The 20667-nt window shown below is 49.0% G+C and overlaps 1 protein-coding gene across 4 annotated transcripts in view; it reads left to right on the top strand.

The window, feature by feature from the left end:
* PLEKHA7 (pleckstrin homology domain containing A7) overlaps window positions 1-20667 on the top strand; it is a 219866-nt gene that overhangs the window by 187605 nt on the left and 11594 nt on the right. For all 4 annotated transcript variants that reach the window (XM_040258262.1, XM_040258263.1, XM_040258265.1 and 1 more), the window contains 9 exons: window positions 6153-6221; window positions 6397-6477; window positions 7657-7806; window positions 8362-8463; window positions 14625-14733; window positions 14896-15122; window positions 18008-18196; window positions 18292-18409; window positions 20212-20315. In XM_040258262.1, the coding sequence (XP_040114196.1) occupies window positions 6153-6221; window positions 6397-6477; window positions 7657-7806; window positions 8362-8463; window positions 14625-14733; window positions 14896-15122; window positions 18008-18196; window positions 18292-18409; window positions 20212-20315 (1149 nt within the window). The remainder of the gene's footprint in view (window positions 1-6152; window positions 6222-6396; window positions 6478-7656; window positions 7807-8361; window positions 8464-14624; window positions 14734-14895; window positions 15123-18007; window positions 18197-18291; window positions 18410-20211; window positions 20316-20667) is intronic.

Genomic DNA, 20667 nt, shown 5'->3' on the forward strand with positions numbered 1-20667 from the left:
TGAGTCACTTTCAGAAAGGTTGACATCTGAACGGGTGTGTAGCCCAACCTGTGTGCGGAGATGCCGCTGAGCACACCCCTGCTGTGACCAGCTTCTTGGGAGAGGTTCTTCCTGGGTCCTCAAGAGGAGAGCTAAGCCTTTCTGGAGAAAGATAGTCTCCCTGCCCCCACCAGGTGGGCCTAGGGTCCCCCATGTCTCTATCCCAAATGCCACAGACTTGAGGATCCCAAGCCTATGTCCCATCAGCTGATCCTCATCTTCCAGAACCAGTTGGTGGTGTGTGCTTGCCCATGTGTTGTGGAGTCTGGTCTGAGCATTCCTTCTGGGGTACCAAAGGATCAAGTAGAAGCAGACTCCACTGTCTTAAAAAATGCTGTGTGTTAGTGTTCTTTGGAAATGTTTATTTCCCTGGCATTTTACTTGATGTTGCCAGGGTGGAAAGGATTTCATGTTGAATTAAGCATCTGTTCCTGCCTGGCATTGTTTGGGCACCTGATGTTCATCGTCTCACTTAAATCCTCTGCGAGCAAATACGAATTATTATCCCCACCACACTAATCAAATTACCCAGAGAGGTAATTTCTGCAAAGTTAGGCAACTGAGATTCGAACCCTATGACTAACTTCACACCTGCCTCCTTTCTTCCCAGTGCCATGTACTGATACTAAGCCTGCCCTGAAGTTGTATTCACGGAGTTGTATTTTTGGCATTAATGTTCTGCTCTTCAGAACCCTACACCTAAGCCAGGTCTAAGAAGCAGGTGTGAGGATTTGCAGTTATTGACAGCTCGAACTATTTTTATGTAACTGGAAAGCTGGGAGAGTGAGGTGGGGAGAGGGTATACCTGCAGCCACATCAGGTGGAGCAGCTGCAGTCAGCCCCAGAGGGGCGCTGGTCCCTGGTGAGAGATGTTATCAGTGGCTCCAGGTGCCTGGTCTCTGGACTTTTTCCTGACTGAGCTTGAGATCGGGGCTTCTCTGTTCAGAGTCTGTTTCCGGAGCAGAGTCTCTTAAGTCATGGTCTGGGACATCATCTGTCTCAGGATGGCTGGGAGCTTGATTTAAAAAACTGCAGGTCTGGAGGATGCTGGGCATCTCTGGAAATGATGCCCAGAATTCTGTGTTTTTAAAAATCAAGCTCTGGCGGGATTCTTGTGCACAAAAGGTTGAGGTCTGTTATTCTGGAGAGAGGTTGTTAACCTTGGTCATGAACTAGAGCAACCAGTTGTTTTTAAAATGCATATGGATGCTTGGGTCTTACCCTTTAGAGACTCTGATTTAATTGGTAGTACTCAGGTATCACCCTTTAAGAAGGAAAGAATGGGAGGGAAGGAAGGAAACAAAAACTCCCTAGGTGTTTCTTATGTGTAGCTGTGGCTGAGAAACATGGTTTCAAAGCAGTGATCCTCAAAATATGATCCCAGATTGACAGTGTCAGCAGTTCCTAGGAATTTGTCAGAAATGCGAAATATTGGGTCCCACCCCAGAGCTACTTAGTGAGAACCACTGGTGATGGGGCCCAGCAAATTTGTATATTCACAGCCCTCCAGGTGATTCTGAAGGACGCTCGAGTTTAAGAACCCCTTCTTAGTGCAGTGGCTCCCACTCCTGGCTACCTATTAGACTCACCCAGAAGGGCTTTTAAGAATCCCAGTGCCCAGGCCCCACCACAGACCAATTACATCCAAATTCTCTTGGAGTGGGACTCGGGCATCAGTATTTTTGAAAGCTCCTGTGTGATCACAGTGTTGGAGGCAGAGATGAGATCCAGTCTTGGCAGGTGGGGAGAGTGGTCCCTCACGGGAGCTGGAATCATTTGGCGTCATTGGTAAGACAATCGTTTAGGTCTAGCAGCGAGAGTTTGAGAGACCCAAGGTGGAAAATGTGGTGGGGCTGAGACTAATGCATGGCTCCATGCTAAACCATAGATTCGGTATCTTTCAGTATGTGATGGGGGAGGATGCAGGAAGAAGCAGAGTCCCCTCTTGCCTTCAGAACCAGGAAGGACATGGGCACTGAAATCGGCGCTCTCACGAACACCCTCCAGGCAGCGCTTAGGAGGCCGGTTTACAGATGCGGGAACTGAAATCTGGAAAGGTCCACTGGCTGGGAAGCAGCATAACCAGCTGAGACCCACTCATTAAAACTGTACAACACACATCCTCCTAAGGTTTCCCCTTGCCACGTCCCCAAATTCTGGCTCCTTCAAATGTCGTTTGATGTCTTACCTGTTACGTTTTGTTGTATTTGCCTTTCTGTTTGGAACAGATAAAAAATAATGAACCTTTGATCAACGTGCTTTACAAAGTGCTGAAGAAGTCAGCACGGGGCTGTCGGCCCAGGAGAAGCGTAAGATGACCTGATCTGTGTCTCCAGGCGGGGCCATTCCATTGCTTCTGGCTCAGTGCCGACTCCATCACTTGCTTAACCAGGGGCTCTCCTGACCGCCCCCAGGCTTCCTGCAAGTCATTTTCGGTTTATTTTCTTTCTACTGAAGCTCCCTCAGCGTTTTGGCTGGTGCACCAGGCTGAGCCTCTCATCTGTAGTGTTTTGTGACTCCATCTTTTGTGCTGCCGTCGGGGGGCGGAGCGGGGCCTTGCCTAGCTTGCCACCAGCTTGTGTTGTGTTCCCATTCTCACTCGTCCGCCTCCATGGTGAGGGCTGCCCTAGAGCATGTGTTCCTGGGGAGGGAGCAGCAGTTCCTGGTCACCTTGGAGGAGCTGGGGTGTCCTGAGATTCTACCGTAGCCATGATATTAGGGTGGCCCTACTTTGGGACAAGGTGTTGATGTTTGAAAACATTCCAGATCTGGACTAGAACAAACACCCACCTGCCCGTCACCCTCCTCTTTGAGAGATGTAGAGGCAATGCCTGAAACGTGGCCAGCTCTTATAGCATCCCACGGGAGGCTGCAGGTGGGAATGCAGGAGCTGTGTCCAGCCATCTTAAGCCCTGAGCGTAGGTGTCTTCGAGTGTATGGGAGGGGAGTCAGATGCCTGGGTGACCGTTAATTCTGTTCTGACGCCAAGACTCTTTCAAATGAACGAGTGCCTGCTAACTTCACTTTTTCTGGTGATTTAGTTGGACCCACAGTTGTGTACTCATAGTTAATATTCTGAATGGATTTAAGCATTGCTATCACAAAGTGCAATTTGAAAAAGAAAATTAGATGTAACGTACTGCTGTGACTATGTTTAGTAGCCTCGATTCTCTGGAATGAAGCTAAATTTAGAAGCTTAAAGGGCCTGTGAGCTATCTAAACACTGTCCTGTAGCCTCTGCCCTGAAGCCTGTGACCTTTACCCCATAGAAAGAGGACTTAGGCCCTGAGCACAGCCAGCACACCTGGTTTTGTTACATTCACAGGCTCACTAAGCAAACGCTTCTCAAATATCCTCAGTACTTTGGGCTCTAGGCTGCGCTTTGAGGTTACAGAGAAAATACGTGACAGTCCCCATTGCTGCTGCTGCTGCTAAGTCACTTCAGTCGTGTCCAACTCTGTGTGACCCCATAGACAGCAGCCCACCAGGCTCCCGTCCCTGGGATTCTTCAGGGAAGAGTATTGGAGTAGGTTGCCATTGCCTTCTCCAATGCATGAAAGTGAAAAGTGAAAGTGAAGTCGCTCGTCAGGTCTGACTCCTCGCGACCCCATGGACTGCAGCCCACCAGGCTCCTCCGTCCATGGGATCCCCACAGTTACTCCCAAATAAATTACTGTCAAGTGAGGGGAAACAGATTGTCTACTAAGGCCCCTAGCAGTGGCAGACACCAGGTGTGTGAGGATGTCCCCGGATGGGTACCAGGCCCAGATGGAGGGAGGGAGACAGAAGGACAGCAAGTGGGTCCCGTCAGCTGAGTTTCTAATCCTAATAGACTCGATCACTTGAATTCCTAAGTTGTAGCACCTTAAAAGCCTCACATTAAGAGGGGACAAAGAGAAAGTTATTTCTTAGAAAAGAGAGAGAGCTAATATCCTGAGAGGGAGAAGAAACATTTTATGTCAATCTGAAATGGAAATGAAAACACAGAAATTTGGGAGCATTTTACTAGATAAGCAAATGGTTTTGAACACTACCTTCTAAGAAATTCTGTATTACTGATTTTGGTAATGACTCTGATTCATCCCCAGAAAGTTCACATTTATATTCAGTATTCCATGAAGGCAGTGAAGGACATACTTTTAGAAAGCTTTCCATCAAAAAGTTTAAGAGCTTTCTGAAAGTGCCCTTTTTTTGTAGAAATACCTCATTCCTTGCCTGACGGTGCTGGATAAATGAGGCATTGCTCAGTTGGACTCCCTGTCTTTGCTATTTCAGTATCAAAAACATATCATCCAGAAAAAAGCTTCAGTGACAGAAAGGAAAGAGTTTTTGCTAAGAGGAAAAAATCCCCAAAGCATATCTCAATTTAAAACTGATTTCTTCCTAGGAAACAAGCCAGGGTCAGCCCCTGGGAGAGCAGACAAGCACACGGCCCCTTACTTGGGCAGAGGACGGTGACACAGAATGAAGGACCCCACCCTCTGCTCACTGGGTTCCCATGTCCTGCCTGGGAAGTCCAGCTGTCCCTGGCTCCCCAGGATTCATTCCCCTCCCTCCCTTCCCCCACCACACAGCCCCTGCCCCTGCAGGAGCCAGCACGGTCTGTTTTTGTGAATTCTTGTTGTGGTCAGTGTGTTCTGTGACTGTATGTGACTGTGTATGTACACATAATTTGCCAGTTTGAAGAGCAGAATTTGGCTGGATTCTACTTCTTTCTAGGATTGACCTACATATATTTCCCTTTCACCTACCTGGGAGGCAGTAAGCAATTTGCCTATTGCCTTCCAGAGGGCCAGGCCTTCCGTCCGGGGCTGACTTCCCCCAAGATAAAGAAGACAGTGGTTGCTGTCCTCCACTGTGCCACCCAAGGGAGCAGGGGAACGGCTAGGGGTGGGTCTGCAGCCCAGACTCTGCCCTCAGCTCAGGGTGTGAAGACGGCTTCTCCTTTGACCTTGACCTTTGGATCTGGGTACACAGATTTTGAATTCTGAGGGGAATATTTGCTAATCTATTTCTGCTTCTGATTCACACTCACAAACTGGATAGAGTAGGGAGGAGGTGAGGGCTGTTTCTCCAGCAGCTTTGTGTCCATCTGTAGTGGGACCCTCTGCGTAGTGCACACACCATCTCTCTCTGCTGTAGCCAGCTCCACCCTCCATTTCTCTGGCCAGATCTGCAAACTGGAGTTCAGCAAGATAGCCTCCCCTACAAGGGGCATTTGACCTGGCCATTCCTGACCATGGTTTGGCCATTGGGGTGCACCTGTGAAAAAGGTCCCTCTGCTCCTGCAGTTTTTGACAAAGAAGGAGACTTGGTGGAAATGAAAACATGGCCTAGAGAGATGCTGTTTAATTTCGTGGAGGCCAGTGAGTGAAGGGCAACATGTTGCCCGCACTGGTCCAGGAAGAGATGGCAGATCCTGTGGAATTCTGCTGGCCCCTAAGTGTGGGTGGTTTTGTCTGCTGCTTTGCGGTTTCTTTTCCTGAGAGGGCAGGGTAACTTGTATTGCAGGTTCAGACTAACCTCAGCTATTCAGGGATCAGTTGAAAACCCCAGCCAGGAATCACCCAGGTGCTTCTTCCTTTGACCAGATCCTCTTGCTAAACGGTGGAGAATGAGGAAGGCTGATCATATTCATGGGGTGTGGGCTGCTCAGACTTCCTTGAACTAAGAGCTCAATGATGCCCAAGGGATTTGCTAGTTCTTCTTGGTCCACTCACTCCATAGCCCCGGGCGGGGGTCATGGACTTCTGTTAATTATGTTTGACCCCAGATTTAATAGCAAAACTCTCTCTTATCAGTGCAAATCTTCTATGATTCATACTAAACTCATTTGGACCAAATTTAAACCTTTACTATTGATTCTTAACTTGAAAGTCTATATTTTCTTTGAGAAATTTGTAAGTACGAGTAAGATCTCATTTATTTTTTCCCGAAATGAAATAAGCATAAAATTAAAGCAGATATTGCCCATGTTTCTTCCCTTTCCGTGCCGTGACCCTCCCTACCACTGCCGAGATTTCCATACCTGTCTGTTGTAGGGTGAACTTTCCCTCCTGAGTTCTGATTCTGAACCCCGTGGTTAAGTCTTCTCTAAATTGTTCACCTCCCAGATGACAGGCCGGGATCTCCTCAAGGACCGAAGTCTGAAGCCGGTGAAGATCGCCGAGAGTGACATTGACGTGAGTGAGCAGGGTGACAGGCTGACCCCTCACCTGCCCACCGTCCCCAGGCCCGGGGTGGGCTGCTTCAGGCAGGGTTTGGATGGTTCCGTAGCCAAAGGCTTTCAGGTCACTCTACAGGGCCGTGTCGTTTCCTCGTGCTCCCAGGCCCTCTTCAGCCTGTTCTTGTTCACAGGTGAAGCTGAGCGTCTTCTGTGAACAAGACAGGGTCCTCCAGGACTTGGAAGACAAGATGCGAGCCCTTAAGGAGAACAAAGTGTGTATCAGTTTTGTGAATCTCGGGCTGGGCGGCGGGGCTTTAGTCATCTTGTCTTTCCTCAGTACAGGCTGGGCTCTCATGTTAGTATTGGACAGCAGGTAATTACTTTATCTAGAACAGTGTCTTTGAATTTTAAGGGTATCTTGTGGGGTTTCTGTCTGAACCCAGAGGAAGCCTTGTGGGGCAACCTCAGCCTACTTATTCCAAATACTATGTCCCCAACCTTAATTCTGCCCTGACCCAGCCCTCCCCAGCGGCCCTGAGAGGGAGGCCTGGCTTGTAGTGATGATGCCACACCCCTGAACCCCAGGGATGGGGGGCCGCCTTGGGGGAAGTGGCCAGAGTCGTAATGCGGCAGAGGTTGTCTCTTCCTAAGCCTCCTTTCCTCTAAAGATCTCGGCTATAGAGGAAGCAAGTGTGGAGCGGAGGAATGGGCTGCTGGCCACTGATATTTGGTTTCTTAGACACTTTGTGTGAACTTTTTCCTGCATTTTAACAAGGCATTATATTTGTGATACTCAAAAGTTTATAAATAACATGGCTTTTTTTTTTTTAAATAAAAAGGGTTGGTTTACTGTAGTTTAAATACATAAATTGAACATTCAAACATCTTAAACTTTAGAAATAAAAATTTAACATTCAAGCAGGAGTATAGTTTATAAGGAGCACCCAAGAAAGGTAATTTGTCATCTAATCCAGGATATTGAAAATGTCACTTAATGGTGAATAAAATGGTTTAACCAGCAGTCCTCGTCTGGCCAAGATGTTAATTATGACAGTGGTTCCATACCTGAGAAGAAATTACTAAATAAATCTCTTAGGCTAAACAACAGGACTTGGCTTATAATTTTCTTCTTCAACAGCTTAGAGAGTTTTCCTTCTGTTCTTTGATTTAGCCTTATAGTTTATCCCCTTAAGGAGTGGATGGCCTTATGCCCACTTTATAGATGATGAAACTGAGGCACAGAACTGTTAGGCTCTTTGTCCTAGAAGGCCACCCAGTGGGCAGACAAAGTCAGAGCTGGACTCAGAGGCCTTGACTCTCAGGCCCCTAGCTGGGTGTTGGCCATGCAGTCTTGCTTAGATCCAGCAGGTTTGTTTAGCTTCTGGCCTGTCAGGGGGCCACCAGGGAATTGTCTTGCTATCCTCTTGCTCTTTGGCCCTGGTCCGGCTCAGGACCAGCTAGAGTCCGTGCTGGAGGTGTTGCACAGACAGATGGAGCAGTACCGAGACCAGCCCCAGCACCTGGAGAAGATTGCCTACCAGCAGAGGCTGCTGCAAGAGGACCTTGTCCACATCCGGGCCGAGCTCTCCAGAGAGTCCACTGTGCGTAGATGCTCCCCCCGCCCCACCCCTGCCCCCCCAGGATGGGCTGGGAGGGGGCTGCTTTTCTTGTCTCCCAACCTATAGCTGAGAAGGTGGCCAGGGGCGAGAGTCTTGGCATAGCAGAACTCCTCCAGACTGCCTCCTAACAGTAGCTTACTTTGCCAGGGGTGACACGTCTGTCTCTTCCGGTGCCTTAAGGTGCATGCTGTCAGTGCCTCTGGGTGACTGCAGTGACACCCAAGGGGTCAGCCATCTCAGAGCAGCCTGCATGGTTGTTCCCCTGATCCGTGTGCAGTTAACTCTGAGACGTCAGAATTTCTGCTCTTTAATTTGTCTGTCTGATGTGGTGCAGGCCCTTTCTGCCAGAGCTGGGAACCAAAGCACCCAGAGGGGTGGGAGACGGTACAGTGCAGGGGGCCTGAGATGCATCAGGCACCCCTTGCCCTCTTCCCCTATAGTTGGGTCAGCAGTGGTCAGGAGTAGAGGGGCTCTCGGGGCCTTCTGAGGGGTGGGCATGGGATAACTAAGAATCGGAAGCATTTCTTTGATCCACAGGAGATGGAAAACGCCTGGAATGAGTACCTAAAGCTAGAAAGAGATGTGGAGCAGCTAAAGCAGACCCTGCAGGAGCAACACAGAAGAGCCTTTTTCTTCCAGGTGACCCAAGGGCTCTTCATCCCTTCTGAGCTCTGATTTCTTCTTGGAGTCCTCACTTATGGGGGCTGTGAGCCTTATCCAGGGGCCTTCTCTTTGTCCACCTGAACTCAGCCAGCTAACCACCCCAAGCTGTCTCTTGGGGAACGCTTGCCACGGCCAGGCTGTCATGAGAAGCGTCACCTCAACTCCCCCTGCCTCTCTGCTCTCAGAGACAAGCTCCTTGGCATTTTCCTAAGGGTGTCTCTACTAATCATCTGGGGAAACAGCCCCAAGAGGAGATGGTATTGACCTTGAGAACCTTTCAGGGGCTGGAGGGTGATCTGTGGTCCTTGTCCTTGGCCCTGTCTTGGCTTCCTAGGTGCTCACTTAGCAGCAGGAAGCCCTGTTTCTTCTCCCCTCCCTGACTCCTGAGGATAGATGCTATCAAGCCCTCACTGGATCAGTAGTGTGAATTCAGGCCAAATGGGGTGATACCCATTGCTGTGGGCCCTGCCTCACTTAGGATAGGCAGCCTTAGAGCCCTGCCTTCCCTACCTTAAAACCAGGCCACCCTGTTGATAGCTGCCTCTGCCTCCAAAGGTGAGAGAAAGAAAGGCCTTGTGTGGTTTTCCTTCTTCAGGTTGGGTCTTCCAGCTGCCAGTGTTCCTCCATTGAAGCGCCCAACTGGGCTTCCACCCCACCCTCAAAATTCTGAAAATGGAAAATAACCTGCTTTTGAACTCAGCTTCAGATCTGTACCCCTTCTTCAGGACCCTGACATAATCCTATTTATTTGAAGTCAGCAAGCATTGAATTGAGGCTTCTCGTGTTCGAGGCATCATGCTGGGCCAGCTTTGCAGCGAGGCTTGCTAATTGGTAAACTAGTTCTAGCCAGGCCTCTTCGTTCAAGTGATTTAATGAATGTGTTGACTCTCTGCACATCAGCATCACCCCAGAAAACTGAAGGAATTTGGGAGAAGGTTTAGGTTTGTGGACTAGGAGGCTTTTCCCAGACCCTGCTGTGCTTTTACTCACCACTTCGAGCTGGTCCCAGAGAGCTTGCTCCAGGACCACATGGAGGAGATTCTTGCCTGTAGTTCAGGGTTGGCCTGTGAGGTTACCTAGAGTTTGTTTATTTCCTGTGGCTGTTGGATTTTCCCATAATTTCCTTCATTTGAGCTGTTTCCTATTCTTTTTGTATCCCCAGATTTAGCATGATGGCTTAAAAATAAATAGGTGGATATTCTTGGCAGAGTCCTTCAAATGGTTGTTTCTAGTTACTAGTTCCTTGAACTATTTCAATTACACTTGTCTTCTTGGACTTCAACCATCCACATTAATTTCAGCAGTAATTTTTCTTTTTTTTAGCTTTTCATTCCTTTTGTTTCTTTAATTGTATAGATGACACACAAATGCGTCTCTCTGAGAAGTCCACACAATGAGAAACAAGATCAGAAAAAGACACAAAGCTCTCCTTCCTTCCTTTCCTTCTCTGTCCTAGTCCCGTCCCCTTCCCCGCATGTGGTCAGTGCCATTAGTTTGCAGTGCTGCCTTCCAGACCATGACCTGTGCATTTCCAAATGAACACACGTATGTAGTGTCGTATAAGTTATTGGGGGAGGCAGTTGGGTTTACTTAAAGAGGAATCATACTTAACACGTTGTTTGGTAACTTGCTTTTTTGTCATAACTTTATGTTATGGAAATCTTTCCAGGAAAGATACCCCAAAGTTTATGCTGCCCCACATGATAGCTATTTAAACTGAAACATGAATTAATTAAACTAAATTAAAAGTGTATTCCTTAGTCACACCAGGATCATTCCATGTGCTCAGTAGCCACACGTGGCTAGTGGCTTCTGTATTGGACAGCAGACGTTATAGAAGCTTTCCGTAATCTCAGAAATTGTGTTAGACTTTGTTGGTCTAAGTGAATGGAATTAGTTCTTGACTGCTGCATAGCATTTCATAGGTGGATATCCCACACTTTATTTAGCCCTTCCTCTTCTGATGGGCATTTGCGTTATTTGCAGTGTTTCGCTTTTGTAAATGGTGTCACAGTGAGCATCTATGTAATTGCCTATCAGAACTTACTTCTGGCTCAGTCGTGTCTGACTCTTTGCAACCCCATGGACTACAGCCCACACCAGGCTCCTCCGTCCATGGGATTCTCCAGGCAAGAATACTGGAGTGGGTTGCCATTTCCTTCTCCAGGGGATCTTCCCAACCCAGGGATCAAACCCAGGTCTCCCACATTGCAGGCAGACACTTTAACCTCTGAGCCACCAGGGAAGGTGACTTATTTATGAGCATTTATCTAAAATAAGCTCCTAGGAGTGGACTTGTTGAGTTGAAATGAGTACACATACTTTTTAATTTGTGAGATTTTTTGTTTTTAATTGAAGTATGAGTTGACTGTGTTGTGCCAATCTTTGCTATATAGTGAAGTAACTCAGTTATACATATACATTATTTTTTAATACTCTTTTTCCATTGTGGTTTATCACAGGATATTGAATATAGTTCCCCATGCTATGCATTAAGACCTTGTTGTTTATCCATTCTAAATGTAATAGTTTGCATCTGCCAACCCAAAACTCCAGTCCATCATTCTCCCTCCCTCCCTCACCCTTGGCAACAAGAACTCTTGATCTCCATGTCTCCAAGCCAGTTTCTGTCTTGCAGACACGTTCATTTGTGCCATATTTTAGATTCCACATATGTTGTTGTGTCCAAATTTTTGTGACCCCATGGACTATAGCATGGCAGGCTTCTCTGTCCTCCACTATCTCCCAGAGTTCACTAAAATTCATGACCATCAAGTCCGTGATGCTATCTAATCACCTTGTCCTCTGCTGCCCCCTTCTCCTTTTGCCTTCAATCTTTCCTAGCATCAGTATCTTTTCCAATGAGTTGGCTCTTCACATAAGGTGCCCAAAGTATCACATATAAGTGATATCATATGATATTTTTCTCTTTCTGACTTAAGTATGATAATCTCTAGTTGCATCCATGTTGCTGCAAGTGGCATTATTTTGTGCTTTTTTGTGGCTGAGTAGTATTCCACTGTATATATGTACCACATCTTTACCCATTCATCTGTCAATGGGCACAGGTTGTTGCCACGTTCTGGCTATTGTGAATAGTGCTGCTATGAACATACGGGTACATGTATCTTTTTGAATTATAGTTTTTTCTGAGTATATTCCCAGGAATGGGATTGCTAGATCCCATTTAGTAGTTCGTTTAGTTTTCTGAGGAAGCTCCATACCATTTTCCATAGTGGCTGCACCAACTTATATTCCCACCTATAGTGTCTGAGAGTTCCCTTTTCTGCACACCCTCTCCAGCATTTGTTAGTTGTAGGCTTTTTAACGATGGCCATGAATTGAGTATACCTCTTAAATGTTAGCAGGTAACTCAAAACCACCCTCTAAAAGGCTGCACTCATTTGCCCTCCCACTCACAGTGTATAAGAGTACTGAACTGTTTGCCCAAATCCTTGCCAACACTTGATGTTATCAAGCTCCTTAGTTTTTGCCAGTCTGCCTGCTAAAAAAGGACATCTGGCTTTTATTACCTTTTCTTTAATTACTAGTGGGTTAAACATCTGTTCATGATTATTGGCTATTTGTGTTTCTACTGTGCCTTAGTTCTTGGTGACTTAACACACAGCAGGCCTGGAATCCTTTTCTCCCCTCCCCCAAACAAATGGGTACAACATGAAGGTCTTGTCACAGGCTTTGTAGAGAACTTAGTCCTGTAAGTTACTAGGAGATAGGCCAGTCTGAAGCCAGGGCCCTGCAGCTTGATTTCTGCCTAGCCTAGTGGCATTGCTCATGCTTTCCCTGAGTGCCACAGTGCCCTGGGAAGCTCACAAAGCCTTCCTTTGAGTAGACTCGGTGTTAACTTCTTTGGTGTAATTCTAGGCCAGGCAAGCTGTGAGCGTCCTAAATAAATCATTGACACTGGAGATAGGCTTGCAGCCCCATATGCAAATTCTCAGTAATGAGGCTTGGAAACTCGCCTCTCTTTAGCCAGCGTTGGCTGTGAGAAAGCCCACAGCCTTTTCAGCCAAGATAAGTGGCTTTATTTATGAAGATCCTCACGGCCACCTGAGTAGGGAAACCAGAGGATGAAAGAACTTGCAGGTGACTGTGAGAGTCAGTGATAGGTGAGGCTACCTGTAGGTGTCCCTACTTCCGCACAGTGAGTTCAGACCTTTGCTGAATGAAGTCCATAGGAGCCTTCCAGCCCAGTATGATGCGAGGACACAGGAATGAAACCCCACTCTGCTGCTCTCCCTAAAGCTTCCTTTACCTTGTCGTTCAGTTCTGAAATTCCATCGTCCTTGGAGAAAGATACAAGTTCTCTGGGCTTTGCTTTTTTCTGCTCTTCTCTTACATGTTGGGATGACAGAGAAAATGGGGGCAGGATTGTGAACTGACAGGTAGAACTATGCCAGGTGGACTGCAAGGGGAAGAGAGACAGTGAGGACCTTAACCACACACCTCTCCTTTACCAGCCCTCTGCTTGGGGTCTTCAGCTCTAGAGATAATCCCCTTAGCTCAGTAACATGTCTGTCTTAGGACCCTTGTACCCTAAGGGGAAGCTGCACATTAAGCCTGCTGTTTGCACATCAGCCCTGAGGATGTGCACCAATGTTGGACGGGCAGAGAGAGTAGAAGAGCCTTGCTTAGGAGGGAGGCTTCAGATGGCTGTTGTCCTGGCTCTTGGGCAGTATTTGGTCAGGGAATTTTATGTGATTGGTCCTTTACTTATTCAACATTCATGTCCTGAGAAGCTGCTCAGTGCCGGACGCTATGGGGAGGTATCCAGGAGCAGTGATCCACAAATATTACACACATGCGAACTCCTCCAGTTGACGTTGGCAGGGAACCTTGAGAGGAAATACGGGTGTGGAGCCTTCCTTTTTAAGTCCATGAGGTAGGACATGATAATTTTAAAGTTAAAAGAATACCGTATCTGATGTTTAAACAACTCCATTAAAAGATGTCCACGATCCCTTCGTCAAGCAGATCCTGCTCACCTCTTTCTAGGGCATCTTCCCAGGTGGTTTTGGTTGTAGCTTATCCCAGTGTGCTCATGGTCATGTAGCCTGGCCCTTTTCCCATTGTACTTTATTTAAAAAAAAAAAAAAAGGCTTTTTCATGTGAGTCACACACCATCAAATTCGCTATTTTAGGTATACAGTTCACTGATTTGTTAGTGAATCCACAGAGCTATATAACCATCCCCACAATCAGTTGTGTAACATTTCCATCTTGCCCCTAAAGAAACGTGGTCCTGTTTACAGTCCCTCCTCATCCCCACCCCAACTCTCCACCCCTGCCCTAGCCAGCCACTACTCTACTTTCTATATGGACTTACCTATTCTGGACATTTCATAGAAGTGAAACCATAAATACGTGGCACTTATGTCTGGCTTCTTTCACTTGGCATAATGTTTTCAAGGTTCCTCCATGTTATAGCAGATGTAGTACTTCATTCCTCTTCATTGCCAAATAATGTCTACTCTGCCCATTATATTACACCCCAAATCCCAGGACTCAGCTCTGTCGTTAAAAAGATGCTCTTTATATTCTGGGGATCATGTCACTTCTCGTCCTTGCCTTCTCTTCCCTTCTGCCGTGGTTGCCTGAGACAGTCTGTTTTTTAAATTGTTAAATATACCTAACGTAAAAGTTCACCATAACCATTTAAGGATACACTTTGGTACCGTTCAGTGTATTCACATTGCTGTACACTCAGTCTTCAGAATGATTTTCATCTAGCAAACCTGAAACTCTGTACACATTAACCAACAATCCCTCTTCCCGCTTCTCCCAGCCTTCTGCTTTCTGCCTCTGAATGTGGCTGCTCTAGATAACCTCACAGAATCACTCTGTATTTTAGGCAGTCTTTTCTTAAATGGGGTGCAAACAGGCGAGGTGCACTGGCAAGAGCTCCTCTGAGATTCCTCGCCTGGACCTGGGGCCTGTCCCACGTCTGCATTTGTCCAGGAAGCTGTGAAGCAGTCTTGTCTCTAGCCCTGGTGGGGTTTCCCATGGGGATACCATCCTCCAGAGTGAGAGGCTCTGTCTGAAATGACAATGGAAAACCTAGGAAGAAGCCTCTGGTGAGGAGCTAAGAAGGGAATGAACCCCCACCTCCTCTTCCTCAGGAGAAATCGCAGATACAGAAGGATCTCTGGAGGATTGAAGACGTCATTGCAGGCCTGAGTGCAAATAAAGAGAACTTCAGAATCCTGGTGGAATCGGTCAAGAATCCAGGTGAACTGACCATCTTCCGGGGGCAGGGCTGTTGGAGGCCAGCATCCAGCGCTGGGGGGTGTCCCCGGGGAGGTTGGGTCTTCGTGGCATAAGTCGCTGCTCTTGTCCTCTGAAGAAGGTCTTTGTTCCATCACACCCTTCCCTCCCCTCCACGCCCCTCAGAGAGAAAAACAGTGCCTTTGCTTCCTCACCCGCCTGTGCCTTCACTCTCGACCTCTGAGAGCAAGCCGCCCCCTCAGCCCAGCCCTCCCACCAGCCCTGTGCGGACCCCTCTGGAGGTTCGACTCTTCCCCCAGCTGCAAACCTACGTGCCGTACCGACCTCACCCGCCCCAGCTGAGGAAGGTGACGTCCCCCCTTCAGTCACCAACCAAGACCAAGCCCAAAGTGGTGAGTATTGAGGACTGGAAGCTGAGCACTGTCCCTTCCTCTCTGGCAGGCGAGTGTCCCATCCTGTCCTCAGGTCCACTTCTCTCGGGAGAGCAGCTTTTAAGGAAACTTGGTCGGACAGAACCAGCCAGAGCCTTGAGGGAGGGGGCCCTGCCATCCTGCTTTGTGGCCTAGTCTAGCCCTCCCATTTTGCATTTGGGAAGACCGAGGCAGGGCAAAAGAAGTGACTGCACCAAGTAAGGCATGGTTTATGATCTGTGTTGTGCAAGGAAGTGTGTGGCTGCCCCACGCGGGGTTCTGTGCACACTCGTAGTTAAGTCGGTGGACACGGAGCACCTCTTAGCGGTAGAGAATCTTTACCTGCAGCTGAGCACTGTGCTGGGTTATGAGGATACATGCAGTCTGCACAGTGACCTCACGGAGTATAGACAGGAAGGTCAGTATTCCCATTCCACAGATAAGAGAACTGAGGCCCAAGGTGTTCAAAATTTGCTTGAGGCCTCCATATTAGCAAATCCAGTCCACGTCTTCTGACCATTCATTGTGCCATCTAACATCTAACTGGACATTCAGCCCTGATGTTCAGGTCAGTATGTAGCCCATGTGGTTGCCTGAGCCAGCACCTTGGCTTGCCTGGCACGGAAAGGAGCCAAGCCCTTGGCTGAGTCTGGGAGCACAGGAGGCTCTAAGGAAACAGAAGATGCAGTCAGGCACTGCGATAGCTCATTTTCAGGGCCAGGCCAGCCTTGGCTGGAAAGCGTGAGGGGCCTGATCCAAGGGAAGCCATAGCAGAAATGACCTTGGAATGGAGACCTCCAGGTTTTTGCCAACAAGGGCTTGGAGGAGCTGTCGCTGGGCACCACGTACTCTTAGGATGTCTGACAAGATCCGTGCACAGTGCTGGCTAAAACACATGAGTTCCCATACCTGGTCTTTACCATCCACCTGCTTCCAGCCATGGTCTAGAGCCGAGAGCTAGAAGACAGGTGCTAGGACCCTGGGTCGCTGTGAACTTTATCTTGAGATCTCCTTCTCTCTCCCAGATCTAAGAGTCATGGAGCACCAGTCACAAGGCAGGAGGTAGAAAATAGCAAAACAAATAGCAGGAGTGGCTGGGGCAGACACTGCTACCATAAGGCAAGATGCCTGCCCCCTGGGACCAAGAGCAAAGGGAAAATGGCCTGGGAGCAGGACTGCCTGGACTCTAGCCCTGCTGTCCCTCTGGGACGGCCCACCCCCCAATCTGAGCATCCTCAGTTTCCCCTTGTGCAGAGCAAGCAGCATGAAATAGACGATTACAGAGGCTCCTCTTCACACTTGGTTGCTGTTGCTCAGAGGTGAGGCTTTTCAGCTTGGTTGGGGGTCAGGCTCACGGGAGAGGGTGGTGTAAAACCTTCCTTCTAGTTGGATATGTGTTCACCAGTTTCATCATTTTTTATTGTTGTTTCAGATTTATTTTGTATTTATATTGTTTTATGTTTATTTTTGTGAATAATGATATTCATCCTGTAATTGGCATAAAGCATGAATATATAATTTAATAAATAATAGAAAAGAGACTCCACATTTCGTACCAACACTCAGACCAAGAAATAGGACTTGGCCAGTCATCAGAAGCCCTTGGGCCTATGGATCCCTTTCCAGCACAGGCTCTTTTCTCTTTCTGCCCGAGGTAACCACTATCTTGACTTTTCAGATAATTTCCTTGCTTTTTTTGTTTTGTTTCGATACCTATATTTTTATCCTGAACATTTTGCCCATCTATCATAACTGTATTTATTCTTTCTTGTATCCTTTCAACATTGTATTTGTGAAGTTCATCCCATTGCTGCATGTAGCTATAGTTCTTTCATTTTTATTTGATTTTTTAAAAATTTAATATCTTAAGGATATAAAAAAGTTTGTAATAAAATGTCTCCCTTCCACCCTCTATCTCCAGACATTCTGTTCCCTTCAGTCAAAAGCAATCAGTGGTTTATGTTTATCTTTCCTGGGGGCTTTTTAGGAGTGGTGATTCTGAGATCTTGTTCAAGGTTGGAAACCATGGATGCTCAGAGAGCCTCTGGGTATCTTGGGTAGGCAGCTTAACCTTCTATCTGAAGTCTGAAGTCTGTCTCTCTAGAAGAATGCTGATAAACCTTTGCAAAACAAGCTTGAAGTTCCCTTTCCTGACCTCTGAAAAAATCTGAAAACCAAAGCAAAATTAGGCTAAGAAAGGGGGAGTTCAGGAGGAGAGAGTCTGGATGGTCATTTGTCCCAGGAGTGGGTGTTCATGGCAGTCGGGGGCCAGGCTGTCAGCCTGTAGGAGGCCACAGCCCTTGGAGAGCATTGTGGACAGGGCAATTCAAGGAAAATAGTTACATTCATCCCAGCCCAGGGAGTGGGCTGCAGAGAAGGCAGTGAGTCACCCATCCTGACACCCTGCTCAGTGCCTGGGTCAGGCAGGAGGAAAGATTTCGTAACCATGCACATTTCTGATAGAAAGGGCAGGAGGATGTAGATGGTCCTCGCTCAGAACCGCAGCCTGCTGAAAGATCCAGAGATCATGCAGGGATATGAGCCAGCTCCGTCTAAGCAGAGTGGGGTGCTGTCCTATACAGATGAGCTCGTGGAGTGAGAGCGTGGGCCCATGTCCTGAGTTCTGGGTTGTGTGTAGCTAACACTTGGAAACTTGTGTATAGTTAATACTTGGAAGATGTATGAGCCCGAGGGAAGGATGGGCTTGGAGCAGAGGTGTACCCACCCTCACAGCTCAACCAGGGGAAACGTTGGCATCTTTGGGCTGAAGTGGTCGTGCCCTGCAGGCCCCGGGTGGCCTGCTCCGGCCCTTTGGGCCACTCGGCATCCTGTCACCGGGCACTGGTTATGGTTTTGTTTCTGAGCAGGAAGACGAGGCACCTCCCAGGCCCCCGCTCCCCGAGCTCTACAGCCCAGAGGACCAGCCCCCGGCCGTGCCCCCGCTGCCGAGGGAGGCCACCATCATCCGGCACACTTCAGTGAGGGGCCTCAAGCGGCAGTCGGACGAGAGGAAGCGAGATCGGGAGCAGGGACAGTGTGTGAACGGGGACTCCAGGGTGAGCAAGGAGGACCCCTGGGGTGCCCGCTGAGTGTGGGGAGAGGGAAGGCGGCCGGACCCGGGGTGGCTGTGACGGCGTCTGACTGCCCGCAGGTGGAGCTCCGGTCATACGTCAGCGAGCCAGAGCTGGCCACCTTCAGCGGGGACACGGCCCCATCTTCCCTGGGCCTTGTGGGCTCTGAGAGCAGGTACCAGACGCTACCAGGCAGAGGTAAGGCGCGACTTTCTACGGAGTCTTCCCAGGGACCCCCACCGTAGCCACACCACCGCCCGCCCCCAGCCCTCACCCGGTCCTTGTAACTCTTCTGCCTGCGGCGTGGGGCCTCCGTGGGGTAGCAGCTGTCTGGGGCCTCTGGGCTGTAGACAGGGTGCGTCCTTCTTAGCTCTGGCTCACATCCTGATTCTCCTCTTTTATTACATCTGCCCCTGGGAACAATGGTAATTGTGGTGGTTGTTATAATATAAGCCCTTTAGAGTCACTTAGTGAAGATTCATAATGATCCTGTGAGAGAAGTACTGTTGTTATCCCCATTTTTAGAGGTAAGAAAACCAAGGCCCAGAGAAATGAAGTAACTTGCCGATTAGCCACTAAGGGATAGAATCAGAGCACAATGCCACTGTGCTGGCTCTAGAGCTGCTGCTCCCTACAGACTGGGCTGTGGGCTGTCTGCCGTCAGCTTGGCCATCCTGGGTCTTCCGTAGGTTTTCTTAGCATCTGTCACTCTGAGACTTTAAGCAAACACATCTTTCTTCTCCTTTGGGCCCTCTTCTCTCTCTCCTCCCCTATCCTCTGAGATGGGGGTGGGAACACACAGGCCCTTAGGCTCACCCATGCCTCATTTTCCCCCATAGCCAGATTCTCTTCCTCAGAAATCCTTTTAAAGGGAGGCTGCCTGGAACCCCTGAGGAGGTTGGCCACACTGCTCCCATTTGATGGGAGGTCAGGTGCTTTCCTTCGTAGACAGGGTGTGGAAACAGGAGGCCACACAGCTGTGGTTCAGGCAGCTGTGGGGTGATGTGGCTTCCAGCCCACCATGCTGGCTAGGCTTGCTGTGGCCTGAGCTGGTCCCGGCAGGGGACTGGCTTTTGCTGAGCTGGGCCACAGCGACCCCTGGCATTCTCTTCATTCAGCCTAGATGTGCTCGTCACTGGCGGTCTTAGAGGCCTGTGTGGTGGGACAGCTCTTTGTTGCTCAGGAGTCTCTGGGCGCTGCAGGACATTCTTCATTCTTTTCCCCATGTGCTAATGCTAGTGGGGTCAACACGATGCCCATTTCCAGATGTCAGGGACCAGTCTTGATAAGCATGTTGGTAGTGGACCAAGCTTGGACTGTGGCTCCACAGAATCTTGGACAAGTTGCTTAACTTCTCTACACTTGAGATTGCGCACCGTCACAGTGGTTAGGTGTGACCCTTGTAGGGCCAGTGGAACAAAATCTGTGTGAAGCACATGGCCCGGTGCCTGCCTGTCATATAGTAGGCACTCAGTGAGTGCTTGATGCCTTCTTCTTTCCCTTCTTCATTCATTCATTCAGCTAGTTGTCGTTGAGTTTGTCAACGGGCATGTTGACACTATCGTTAGTGCAGTAACCAGTGAATATACTGAAGAGTGTAGGGAATAACTGATTCTGCCTGGGGCATGTAAAAAGGCTTCTCACAGGCAGGGCATCCAGGTTGGGTCATACAGGATGCATAGGAGTTCATCAAGAAGAAGGGCATTCCTCGCCCTCTGTCCTTTCCTCCTGCCAAGCAGCCCAGTCTTCTGCATGTGAGGGAAGATGTGGGGAGCCTTCAGATCTTCAGGGACACTGTCTCCTGTTAGGGACAAAGGGTATCCATAAGCTAGCCCCTCATTCCTTACCTGGGGCCTTGCTCTTCTAGGCCCTGGGAGGAAGAAGCATGGGTTGTTGGCTGGGTCCTTGTGGTCCTCTCGTGGGAGTGGGAGGTGATCAAGAAGGGGCTGGTGGCCTGTCCTCTTCACCACAAATCCACTCTCTTCTCTTTCCTTACTAAGGCCTCTCGGGGTCCATGTCAAGGCTCCAGCAATCGTCCACTATTGCTCCCTACGTCACACTCCGGAGGGGTCTAGATACTGAAAGCAGCAAGATGACGTACCCTGTGAGTAGGCCTTGAGAAGTTCTGGAAGGGCTCACTGCTTCCTCATGCACAGAGGGAAGGGCTCTGAGGTGGACAGTAACGGGCTGTCCCGTGAGGTGGCCCTGGCCCCTCCTCAGCTCGGCATCCCTGTCACAACATGCTTACGATGCCTTCCCCACTGCCCACCAAAAGGGGCGTCACACCACCCCCTCCATTTCCCAAGGGCCCCCGCCCTTCTCCCCGCTGTCACCCTGTGAGCCCCACCCTGAGCTCTGGTCCGTCACGCGGTGCGGGTGTGCCCACTGGGCAGGCCTGGGCCTCAGGCTCCGCATCTGCAGGATTGGGTGCTGCCAGAGGGCCCGTGAGGGCTGGG

Source organism: Oryx dammah, unplaced genomic scaffold (genome assembly GCF_014754425.2).
Source record: "Oryx dammah isolate SB20612 unplaced genomic scaffold, SCBI_Odam_1.1 HiC_scaffold_17, whole genome shotgun sequence".
Taxonomy (NCBI): Eukaryota; Metazoa; Chordata; class Mammalia; order Artiodactyla; family Bovidae; genus Oryx; species Oryx dammah.